The sequence below is a fragment of the Carettochelys insculpta genome, chromosome 1 (assembly GCF_033958435.1).
Source record: "Carettochelys insculpta isolate YL-2023 chromosome 1, ASM3395843v1, whole genome shotgun sequence".
Taxonomy (NCBI): Eukaryota; Metazoa; Chordata; order Testudines; family Carettochelyidae; genus Carettochelys; species Carettochelys insculpta.
This window is the reverse complement of record NC_134137.1, coordinates 382,129,961-382,142,466: the sequence shown is the minus strand read 5'-3', so window position 1 is coordinate 382,142,466 and position 12,506 is coordinate 382,129,961. Positions and strand designations below refer to the sequence as shown.

The 12,506-nt window shown below is 47.0% G+C and overlaps 1 protein-coding gene across 6 annotated transcripts in view; it reads left to right on the top strand.

Moving 5' to 3' along the window:
- The window catches only part of SHANK3 (SH3 and multiple ankyrin repeat domains 3), an 857,838-nt gene that overhangs the window by 288,948 nt on the left and 556,384 nt on the right, over positions 1-12,506 (top strand). For all 6 annotated transcript variants that reach the window (XR_012642513.1, XR_012642514.1, XM_074976815.1 and 3 more), the window contains exons 7-9: positions 3,003-3,154; positions 3,578-3,745; positions 4,491-4,607. Coding sequence is in view for 4 of the 6 variants with exons in the window: in XM_074976815.1 (XP_074832916.1) it covers positions 3,003-3,154; positions 3,578-3,745; positions 4,491-4,607 (437 nt within the window). In the remaining 2 variants the exon portion in view is untranslated. The remainder of the gene's footprint in view (positions 1-3,002; positions 3,155-3,577; positions 3,746-4,490; positions 4,608-12,506) is intronic.

Here is a 12,506-nt window from a genome sequence, read left to right as displayed (position 1 = left end):
TACTGCGTGCAGATGTGGTCTCCTCACCTCAAAAAAGATATATTGGCATTAGAAAAGGTTCAGAAAAGGGCGACTAAGATGATTAGGGGCTTGGAAAGGGTCCCATATGGGGAGAGGCTAGAGAGACTGGGACTTTTCAGTTTGGAAAAAAGGCGATTGAGGGGCGATATGATAGAGGTATATAAAATCATGAATGGTGTGGAGAAAGTGAATGTAGAAAAATTATTGACCTTTTCCCATAATACAAGAACTAGGGGACACCAAATGAAATTGATGGGTAGTAGGTTCAAAACTAATAAAAGGAAATTCTTCTTCACACAGCGCACAGTCAACCTGTGGAACTCCTTGCCGGAGGAGGCTGTGAAGGCCAGGACTCTATTAGGGTTTAAAAAAGAGCTTGATAAATTTTTGCAGGTTAGGTCCATGAATGGCTATTAGCCAGGGATAAAGTATGGTGCCCTAGCCTTCAGAACAAGGGCAGGAGATGGATGGCAGGAGACAAATCACTTGATCATTGTCTTCTGTTCTCCTTCTCTGGGGCACCTGGCATTGGCCACCATCGGCAGATGGGATGCTGGGCTTGATGGACCTTTGGTCTGACCCAGTATGGCCATTCTTATGTTCTTATGTTCTTATGTAAGATTTCTGCCCATTATCAGGGTACCTCCCTCAAAAATTGAAAATCTGAAATTTGTGTTCACAAACTACAGAACTCAATTTATAGAAAAAGAACAAGTCTGTCAAATGTTCATATCCATTTCACAAAGATTCAATAAAAGCATACACACAACTATACATTTTATCATTTTATTAGGAATAATTCCAAGTGGGTTATGAGCAAGCTAATCCATTGAGTGTGATGATTTTTCCAAAGTTTCTCTTTATGAAGATATGTTCACCAATAAACAGTAAAACTTTAGCAGAACTATTATACACTGGGCAAAAACATTCAGGCTGATACCAAAAAGCAACACGCAACACACAAAGATACAATATAAAGGAAGACCATTCATTCATTCACAGTCATTCAGGTGCTCTTGGTAGTCCATTGTTGCTGCTGCTGACAACATTGTCACAGTTCTCATCTATGGCTGGGCAGAGGACTTTGAAGTCTGACCCCATATGCACGCACAGTTGGCCATATTGAGGACATGGAACGTCTGCAGCTACAATGTTTGATGAGTAGGGTGAACACATTGCCCTATGACAAATACAGGACATTGGCCTCCAGGGATGGGAGGCTGCTGTCCCATGTCAGGGCTCCTCGGAGATGGGGGTTACTGCCCCATGGTGAGGCACTGGGGATGGGGGCTCCACTGCCTCCCGGGGGGGTGCACCAGGAATGGAGGCTCTGCAGCCTCCCTACAAGTGGGGGTGGAGGATGGGGGTTCTGTGACCTCCTGGCAGGGAGCTGCTGAGAATAGGGATTCTGCAGTCTCCGGGTGGGGTGGATGCGGAACTGGGCAGCCACCTTGCACAGGAGCTCCCTGACAGTGGGGGCTGCTACTCTGAGACACCAGGTGCCAGGGAATAGGAGCCCTGCAAAATAGGGGAAAATTTGCCCATTCACTTAAAAAAGTTGGGACCCCTGTGAGACAGCTTAAATAAGGGATTGTCCTGGTAAAAACAGGATGGATCGTCACCTTACTGATGGTGCACCTCTGTGGTGCTTTTGACATGCAGCCTGGCAATGATTTCTTTGATGCCTCTCAAATGTATGGCATGCTGAGCTTGTCAAAGCGCATCAGTGAGTCCTTCAAAGCCGCTAGCTCAAGTTCTTTGAGACTGACACAAATGCACTGGAGGCTGCTTTTCAGATTATTTTTGAAGTGCTTACTTATACATGGATGACAATGCTTTCATTAGTTGGCAAGATAACTGAGCTGACCAGTCTTCAGTGGATATTGTTATGGGTGTTAACTTTCCATTCTGTCTTCTCTATGTGTATTTTGAAGGAAAGGAGGTAAATCTTGAACCTTGGGCTGTAACAGAGTTGCTACTATCTTTTTCTCTTTGGGCCCATATATTTCATCTGATTCAGGGATTGTCAAACTTCATTGCTCCACAGCCCCTTTTGACTACAAAAATTACTACATGACCCCCCCCAGGAAGGGGGACCAAAGCCTCAGCCTGCCTTGTGCCAAAGGGGCCAGAGCTGAAGCCATAGGCTCACCATGATAGATTGGGGGAGGAGAAGGAGGGCAAAGCTATAAACTGGCAGGGGGCATATAACCCTGAGCTGTGCCTAGGCTACAGCCCTGGGAAGTGGGACTTGGGCTTTTCTCCTGGCCCCGCCACCCCAAGGCTATTACCAGCCCCGGCAACCTCATTAAATGGGGTCCCAACCCATAATTTGGGAATCATTTATTTAAATTAATACAAGAGGGCTTGGAATCTACATTCCATGTCCTGATTTGGGATTTGGCCTTTTTGATGAGATTGTAGCCATGCATTAGTTTCCACTTCATCCTGAAAAACTTGAATAACCCTATGCACATTGTGTTAAGTGTCTTACAACCACAGATGAAAGAATCTATTTCTTCCCTATGTCCCTTTTGCTGCAGTGGGTGTCCCCCACCCTGCAACATTCCAGACAACCCTGTAACTGCTCTTTATTCCTGCTTCACCTTCTCACTGCCATCCCTTCTTGTCCCCTTTATTCCTGCTTCACGCTCTCACTGCCCTGAACTCTCCCCTCCCCTCCACCCAAAATGTGGGTGTTTTGGGTTCAGAAAATAATGCTAAGTCAGCTTCTAGTTCAGCCTCCTACAGTCAAGGGATCTTTGAACAGAGCTGCTGCAGCTGGCTGGCAGAGGAGGTAAAGAGTGCCTTTGCAAGCTCCCTGAGGGAGATGCTACTGCGGTGAAAGGATAGCTGTGAAGCACTTTTACAGAACTGCCCAGGAGACTCCTATGGGCAGCTAGAGGGGTCAGAGGAGAGAGGCATTTAATGATTTTTCTCAGACATTTCTTTTCTCTTTTCTGGGTGGGTGGGTGTTCCAGAATGCCCCCTGACAATGGCAGCCCAGCTGGAGCACAGTGCTGAAGTGATCAAAGTGCTGAAGAATGGAGGAGCACATCTGGATTTCAGGACTCGTGAGGGAATGACAGCTCTTCATAAGGCCATCCGGTGCCGAAACCACATTGCCCTGATGGTGAGTCCTTGGGAAGGCACAAAGTGTTGGCAGGGCTACCTTGCCCTGATGGAGATAGGCTGGAAGGGGAGATCTGGGGTACGTGTCTCCCTTCCACTTCCCTAACTCCCCCGCTGCATGCTGCCCTCTCCTTAACAGTGCTCTGCTCACCAGTCATCCCTTCTCCCCTCTTTTGTGTGTGGTCTGGATAGAAACTGGCCTCTCTGCTGTCAGGACTTTGCCTTCAGACTTCTATGGAACACACACTGCACGGTTGTTAATTAATCCTAAAATGGCTCAAAGAGCTCTGAAATGGAGTGAGCCTTGCACTCTACTAGGGCTGGAGACATCCATCCCCTGCCTTCCCGTGTATGTTTTGCGCTTTATCTTTGTAATATTCAGGCCTCAGAGCACTCCCCAGTGAATTTTTCACTCTTTCTGCAGATGCTCTTAGACCTGGGTGCCTCCCCAGATTACAAGGACAGCCGCGGATTAACTCCTTTGTACCACAGTGCCATGGTTGGAGGGGACCCATACTGCTGTGAGCTTCTGCTTCATGACTATGCCAAGGTGGGCTGTGTAGATGAGAATGGTTGGCAAGAAATCCACCAGGTGAGTCTAGAAGAGTGTCATGATGGGAGCCATGTAGATTAGAGCCTTATATTTTATAATTGTCTGTCCGTGTGGCTGTGTTCTTAAATTAAATTGTGATTAAGGCACTCCCAGGTAAATGCTTTTCTTTGTCAGTTCACTTACTGTTAGCATGAGAAACAAAGAACTTTTTACTGGATTAGTCAATACAGAGATGCTTCCATGCTGTGGTCTTCATTGCAGCTCTTTGCAGCTGCCCCTTCTGACTCGGAGTCTGCGATCACCATATAACCAAGATTAGAAGGAAGCAGTTGCTCAGTAATCTAGAGATTCTGGCTTCCTGTGGCCATCCTTCCCCTTCTGTATCTTTGGGCTTTTCTTCACTTAGCAAACTGCACTACATTAGAAGATGGACTCCTGTAACTAACATGATGTTGATAACAATTTTACAGTTGTCATAGATGGGTTTTACTCCGGAAGAAGCACGTCCTTCTGGAAGCACCCCCGGGGGCCGCGCTTCTACACGGTGTTTTGGAGTCTGGAAGAAAGGTTTTCCGGACTCCAAATCACGTGATGTTATGCTAATGAGGTGCAGGGAATTTGCATCCACGCCTCATTGGCATCTTTCGCTCCCTGTTTTAGCATGCCACTCCCGAAGGAAGTGGCCTGTGTAGAAACAGCCTATGTGAATAGGTCAAAGACCTTCTTGTTCTTCCTAATCACCTTTCTCTCTTTTTTTTCTGTTTCATTGTTTGTTTCTGAGCAGGCATGTCGTTATGGCCATGTGCAGCACCTGGAGCATCTTCTCTTCTATGGAGCCGACATGACTTCACAGAATGCCTCAGGAAACACGGCACTCCATATCTGTGCCCTCTATAATCAGGTGAGGAGAGCAGCAGGAGGCACATGGCCATCTGAACGGGAGACACAGGGTCATAGTCACCAGGGCAGTGGACATGGAGACCAACGGGAAGGGGTCATAGGGATAGAGACTATGCAGACTTGGATATATCCTCTTTACTCTTCTTGCTAAATCTAGAACTGGGAAACAGCCATTGGGTCCAATATAGTTCTCTGTCCTTAGCCAGTCCAAGATTGACCCGTTTGTGCACATATTGTCCAGTCTGATATGAAATTTCTCATGAGAGAGCTCTCCCACCCTTCCCATTGGGAGATAACTCAGCTCTCTAACACATACAATTGCAAGGGAATGTTTCCTGATATTCTGTCTGACTTTTTCCTTCACTACTTCCAGCTGAACCCCTGGTTTGATAAACCAATGGTGAGAGAGTGGCAGGAGTACCAGCCTCCCTCAGAAAGCGGGAAGGGATTGTTCTTCTTCGAGTACTGTCCCTGTTGGCACTCCACGGTAGGTGTTGGGCTTGCCCAGCACCACAGCATGGAGACTTTTCCAAGCAGCACTGAGTGGGGCTGCGCATGCACTAACCCAACGCACACCATTTGCACCAATAGGGATAGTGCGTGCAGCCTCATTCTCTCCTCAGTTCCTTCATCACCACCCTTGGGTGCAAACAGAGCATGGGTTTCTCCTCTCTGCTCAGATCTCTAGATAGAAAACAATCTACAGATAGTTATTGGTTGTATATGTAGTTCTATTATTATAACATACTTATTTCAGTTATTAAAAAAATAAGAAGGAAAAGGAGGGACCTTCCCTCTTCTCATCAGTTTCGCTTCTCTTGTACCTACTTCACTTATGCGGCTGGTTTAAAATAAAAAAGAGAGAAAAGAAGAAGAGCATGGAAGAACAGCGAAGAACAACAAAGTACTAAAGAAAGAACATAACTGTGTCTCTGACATTAGGTTTAAAAAATGCTTAAAGCACTGAGATTGTCGAATCATGGAAGTAAATGCATGGTTGCGCAGGTGGTGTAAGAGAGAGGGATTTAGTTTCTTCAACCATGGGATTCTGTTTCAGGAACAAGGATTGCTAGGAAGAGATGGGATCCATCTAACAAAGAGAACGAAGAACATGTTTGCAGGGAGGCTTGCACACCTAAGCCGCGTCTACACGTGCCGGCTACTTCGAAGTAGCTGTGCCAACTTCGAAATAGCGCCCGCCATGTCTACAAGTGGCGAGCGCTATTTCGAAGATGAACTCGACGTAAGGCGGTGAGACGTCGAAGTCGCTATCGCCAACAGGAGATGGGAATAGCGCCCTACTTCAAGGTTGAACGTCGAAGTAGGGCACGTGTAGACGATCCGCATCCCGCAACATCGAAATAGTGGGGTCCACCATGGTGGCCATCAGCTGAGGGGTTGAGAGACGCTCTCTCCAGCCCCTGCGGGGCTCTATGGTCACCGTGTGCAGCAGCCCTTAGCCCAGGGCTTCTGGCTGCTGCTGCTGCAGCTGGAGATCCATGCTGCATGCACAGGGTCTGCAATCAGTTGTTGGCTCTGTGGATCTTGTGCTGTTTAGTGCAAGTGTGTCTGGGAGGGGCCCTTTAAGGGAGCAGCTAGCTGTTGCCTGGGAAGTGCTAGTCCGCCCTGTGACCCTGTCTGCAGCTGTTCCTGGCACCCTTATTTCGATGTGGGCCGCTTTGGCGTGTAGATGCTCCCCTGCATCTACGTGGTGCTGCCCAACGTCGACATTGAACATCGATGGCACCAGCCCTGGAGGACATGTAGACGCTATTCATCGAAATAGCTTATTTCGATTTCGCTACATCGAAATAAGCTATTTCGATGTAGCACACACGTGTAGACGTAGCTCTAGTGAGGAGGACTTTAAATTAGGTTTGTTGGGGGATGGTGACACAAGCCTTGAGGTAAGTGGGGAAGGAGGAACAGCAAAGGAGGACCTCTGGTTCAAAAGGAAAAAGTAGTCCGATTAGCTAACTATCTAAGGTGTTTGTCAAAAATGCAAGAAGCCTGGGAAACAAACAAGAAGAATTAGAGGCCCTGGCACAGTCAAAGTAGTATGAAGTGACTGGAATAATAAGACTCTTGGTGAAATGACTCGCATAACTGGAGCACTGTCATGGAAGGCTATAAACTGTTCAGGAAGAACAGGCAGGGGAGAAAAGGAGAGTACTTGCGATTTATGTGAGGGAGCAGTATGATTGCTCAGAGCTCCAGTATATGGTGGGAGAAAAGCCAGTTGAGTCTTTGGGCTGAGCAGTTATAAGCAACAGGTGATGTTGTGGTTAGTGTCTGCTATAGACCACCAGATCATCTAGGTGAGGTAGGTGAGGATTTCTTCAGACAACTAAGAAAAGCTTCCACATCACAGGCCCTGGTTCTCCTGGGAGACTTTAATCACCCAGACATTTGTTGGAAGACTAATACAGCAACACAGAGACAATCCAGAAAGATTTGGAGAATGTTGGGGATAAACTCCTGGTACAAGTCCTGAAGGAACCAACCAGGGGCCATGTGCAGCTTGACCAGCTGCTCACAAACAGGGAAGAATTAGTGGGTGAAACAGAAGTGGGTGGCAACCTGGGCTGCAGGGATCATGAGATGGCAGATTTTAGGATATCAACAAAAGAAAGAAAGGTGGGCAGTAAAATACAGGCCCTTGATTTCAGAAGAGCAGACTTCGACTCCCTCAGAGAACTCATGGACAGGACCGCTGGGAATTCAATATGAAGGGGAAAGGAGTTTAAGAGAACTGGTTTTTAAAGAAGTCTTATCGAAGGCACAGGAACAAACCATCCTGATGCACCGTAAGAAAAACAAATATGATAGGCAACTAGCTTGGCTTAACAGGGAAATCCTGGGAGAGCTGTAACTCAAAGGGGATGTGAATAAGTGGAGACTTGGACAGATGCCTAAGGAGGAGTATAAATATATTGTTGAAGAATGCCAGGGAGTAAGCAGGAAAGCGAAAGCGCAGTTGGAACTGCAGCTAGCAATGAATGTGAAGGGCAACAAGAAGGGTTTCTACAAGTATATCAAAAATAAGAGTATCATCAGGGAAGGTGTGGGGCCATTACAGGATGAGGGAGATAACCTGGGGACAGATGATGTGGAAAAAAGCTGAAGTACTCAATGCTTTTTTTGCCCCAGTATTCACAGACAAGGTCAGCTCTCAGATTATGGCACTAGGCATGCAGTATGGGAAGGAGCTGGGTAGTCCACAGTGGGGACAGAACAGGTTAAGACATATTTAGAAAAGCTAGATGCACATAAATCCATGTTTCTGGATTTAATGCATGCAAGGGTACTGAGGGAATTGGCAGATGTCATTGAAGAGTTTTTGGCTATTATCTTTGAAAACTCGTGGAGATAGAGAGAGGACCTGGATGACTGGAAAAAGGCAATTATAATGTCCATCTTTAAAAAGGAAAGAAGGACAATGCAGGGAACTATAGACCGGTCATCCTTACCTCAGTCCCCGCAAAAAATCATGGCGGGGATCCTCAAGGAATCCATTTTGGAACATTTGGAACAGGGGGAAGTGATCAAGAGTAGTCAACATGGATTCACCAAGGGCAAGTCATGTCTGAACAATCTGAGTAGCTTCTATGAGGAGGTAACTGGCTCTGTGGATGTGGGGAAGTCAATGGATGTGAAATACCTTGACTTTAGCAAAGCTTGTGATACAGTATCCCACAACATTCTTGCCCATAAGTTAAGGAAGTGTGGCTTGGCTAGATGGACTGTAAGATGGATAGAAACCTGGCCCAATGGGTGGTGATCAACGGCTCTATATCTGATTGGTGGGTGGTTTCAAGTGGAGTGCCCAAGGATCGGTTCTAGGGCCAGTATGGTCCAACATCTTTAGTGATGACCTGGATAAGAGGGTGGATTGTACCCTCAGAAATTTTGTGGATGACACTAAGCTAAAGGGGAGAGGTAGATACAGTGGAGGGCAGGGATAGGGTCTGGAGTGACACTGAAAAATTGGAGAATTGGGCCAAACGAAATCTGATGCGATTCAACAAGGAGAAGTGTACAGTCCTGCACTTGTGGTGAAAGAATCCCAACCATTGTTACAGGCTGGGGACTAACTGGCTAAGTAGCATTACAGCAGAAAAGGACGTGGGGATTATAGTGAATGAGATGCTGAATATGAGTCAACAGTGTGCCCTTGTAGCCAAGAAGGCTAATGGCATATTGAGTTACATTAGGAGAAGCATTTCCAGCAGATCTACAGAAGTTGTTATTCCTCTGGCACTGGTTAAGCCACACGTGGAGTATTCCATCCAGTTTTGGACACCCTCCCAGTATAAAAAGGATGTGGATGTGCTGGACCAGGTTCAGTGGAGGGCAATCAAAATGATTAAGGGTCTGGAGCACATGACCTGTGAGGAGAGGATGGGCTTACTTAGTTTGCAGAAGAGAAGAGTGAGGGGCAATTTGATAGCAGTCTTCAACTTTCTGAAGGAGGGCTCAGAAGAGCAAGGGGACAGGCTGTTCTCAGTAGTCACTGATGGCAGAACAGGAAGCAGTGGTCTGAAGTTACAGTGGGGGGATGTAGATTGGGTATTAGAAGAAACGATTTCACCAGAGGGGTGGTGAAGCACTGGAATGTATTACCGAGAGAAGTGGTAGAATCTCTATCCCTTATGGTTTTTAAGTTCTGGGTTGACATAATCCTGGATGAGATGATTTAGTTAAGGTTGACCCTGCTTTGGGCAAGGGGCTGGACTTGATGACCTCCTGAGGTCCCTTCCAGCCCTAGAATTCTATGATTCAGTGAGATCCTATGCCTGCCTCTGACAAGCACTCCAAATGTATTCACTGCCTTGGAGAGCCACATATGCCTTAGAAATGATCTAGCTGTAAGAGCTTAATGGCCAGAGCCAGAAAAGCTAGGGAGCTAAAATGGAAGCATTGCTCCTGTTTGATAAAGATCTTCAGCAGCTGCCAGAATCAATTTCAACACCAGGCAGTGTCCCTTCTGTCAGGGAGGCTCCCCCTTCCTCACTGGGGACTCAGGCACAGTCAAAGCCTTCCCCTGTATGCTCCCTGCCCACAGTGAAGATGGGAGAGAAACCATCAGGCACACAAAAGTCCAAGTCCATTTCCTGGCTCAAAAACTAAAAGCTGTGCCTTCGGAAAAACAGCTTCAGTGCGTGCAGCATTGGCAGTGCTTGAAGCGGTGGTGTGCCTGTTACCAGCACTGGCAGACCATGGAGGCTGCTGTACTGAGTGTGTAGCCGGCCCTGGTCAAAATACAACTGTTACCACTGCTGGAGGAACCTGTGGTACCACACTCCCTCCTGGCAAAGGGAGAACAAATTCAAAACCTGCCGCAGCAGTGGCTCTCACCTGTGGCACCGCAGAAAGCCAGGGCTAAAATAAATAGAGTTCCCACAGGAAACCATAGACCTCAGTCATTAAGCAAGTCACCAGAGGGGCATTATGTCACATCTCCCAGTCCACTCCATCACTGTGGGGATACTGTGAGGGGTTGTCACCGTTCGTGCAAGTCACCGAGGTACTATTATTTACCTCTTTCCTACTGCTCTGCAGATTACAGAGTCCGCTCACCTAGAGAGGCTGTCATTTTCCTGAGGCCCTTCTATCACCATGATCTTCTAGGGTGAATAGATATTTTGACTTCAGAAGCACTTTCTCTTCACGACATTCGTCCCCCGGTGCAACCCTTGTGGCACGTTATCACTGTGATCATCTCCACCATCCCCATACACATGAGCCTTACTGCTCCAGGCTTCGGTCGTATTGCTCACCCTGCCACTACAGCAGTCCCATTAGGAGTCACTGAAGTGCACTGAGCACTCTTCGCTCTGCCACAGCAGCAGGCATCCCCTGTCTTGTCAGTTTCGTCACACAAAGAGAAAGACTTGGAAGTGCATGATACACACCAGCTGGAGGATATCAAGTCATGAATTTCTCCTGACTCACCACTACCTTCTCCCACAGAGAAACTCTCTTGCACATTCACCAGCTTTCTCATGATGACCTGGAACAATTCCAGGACCTGTTTAAGAGAGTGACAATCAGCCAGGAGATCACTTTAACACAAATACCCTGAGAAGCCGGGGCCATTACTGGGTGAGGGAGGTAACCTAGTGACAGGTGATCCAGGAAAAGTTGAAGTACTCAATGCTTTTTTTGCCTCAGTCTTCACAGACAAAGTCAACTTCCACTTGACGGTCCTACACAATGAAGTTTGGGAAGCTGGAGGGCAGCCATCTGTAGGGAAGGAACAAGTTCTGAGCTGTCTAGAAAAACTAGATGTTCACAAGTCCATGAGTCCGGATTTAATGCACCCGAGGGTACTAAGGGAATTGACAGATGTCATTGGTGAACCTTTGGCCATTATCCTTGAAGACTCTTGGCGATCAGGAGAGATCCCGGATGACTGGAAAATGGCAAACTTAGTGCCCATCTTTAAAAAAGGAACGAAGGATAATCCAGGTCAGTTTTACCTCAATTCCTGGGAAAATAATGGAGGGGATCCTCAAGGAATCCATTTTGGAGCACTTGGAAGAGAAGAAAGTGATCAGAAGTAGCCAACATGGATTCACCAGGGGCAAGTCCTGCCTCACCAATCTGATTAGCTTCTATGACGAGGTAACAGGCTCAGTAGACATGGGGAAGTCAGTAGATGTGATATACCTTGAGTTCAGCAAGGCTTTTGATATGGTCTCCCACAACATTCTTTTCCACAAGTTAAGGAAATATGAATTGGATATTTGGACTATAAGATTGATAGAAAGCTGGCTTGAGGGTCGGGCCCAATGGATAGTGGTCAATGGCTCAATATCTGGATGGTGACCAGTTTCAAGCGGAGTGCCGCAAGGCTTGGCTCTGGGGGCAGTGTTGTTCAACATATTTACTGATGACCTGGATGAGAGAATGGATTGTACCCTCAGCAAATTTGCAGATGACACAAAACTAGGGGGAGAGGTAGATACATTGGAGGGTAGCAATAGGATCCAGAGTGACCTGGATAAATTGGAGGTCTGGGCCAAAAGAAATCTGATGCAGTTCAACAAGGAGAAGTGTAGAGTCCTGTACCTGGAGCGGAAGAATCCCAAGCATTGTTACAGACTAGGAACTGACTGGCTCACCAGCAGTACGATGGCAAGGGACCTAGGGGTTATGGTGGATGAAAGGCTGGATATCAGTAAACAGCGTGCCCTTGTAGCCAAGAAGGCTAACGGCATACTAGGGTGCATTAGGAGGAGCATTTTGAGCAGATCTAGAGAAGTAGATATTCGCCTCTATTCGGCACTGGTGAGGCCACATCTGGAATATTGTGTACAGTTTTGGACCCCCCAGTATAAAACGGATGTGGATTTGCTGGAGCAGGTTCAGTGCAGGGCAACAAAATGATTAAGGGTCTGGAGCACAAGACCTATGAGGATAGGCTGAGGGATTTGGGCTTGTTTAGTTTACAGAAGAGGAGACTTAGGGGTGATTTAATAGCAGTCTTCAACTTCCTGAAGGGGAGCTCTAAAGAGGAGGGTGAGAAACTGTTCTCAGTGGTGTCAGGTGGCAGAACAAGGAGTAATGGTCTGAAGTTACAGAGGGAAAGGTGTGGGTTAGATATTAGGAAAAACTACTTCTCCAGGAGTGTGGTGAAGCATTGGAATGTGTTGCCTAGAGAGGTGGTGGATTCTCCATCCCTGGAGGTTTTTAAGTCCCGGCTAGACAAGGTCCTGGCTGGGATGAGTTAGTGAGGGTTAATCTGCTTAAAGCAGGGAGCTGGACTAGATGACCTCCTGAGGTCCCTTCCAGCCCTCTGATTGTATGATTCTATGATACTAAGCTTTTAAATAATTGACAACCGCCTACAACTGCCAGATTAGCCCTGCCATGTCATGAGGCTGCATTGGAGGCA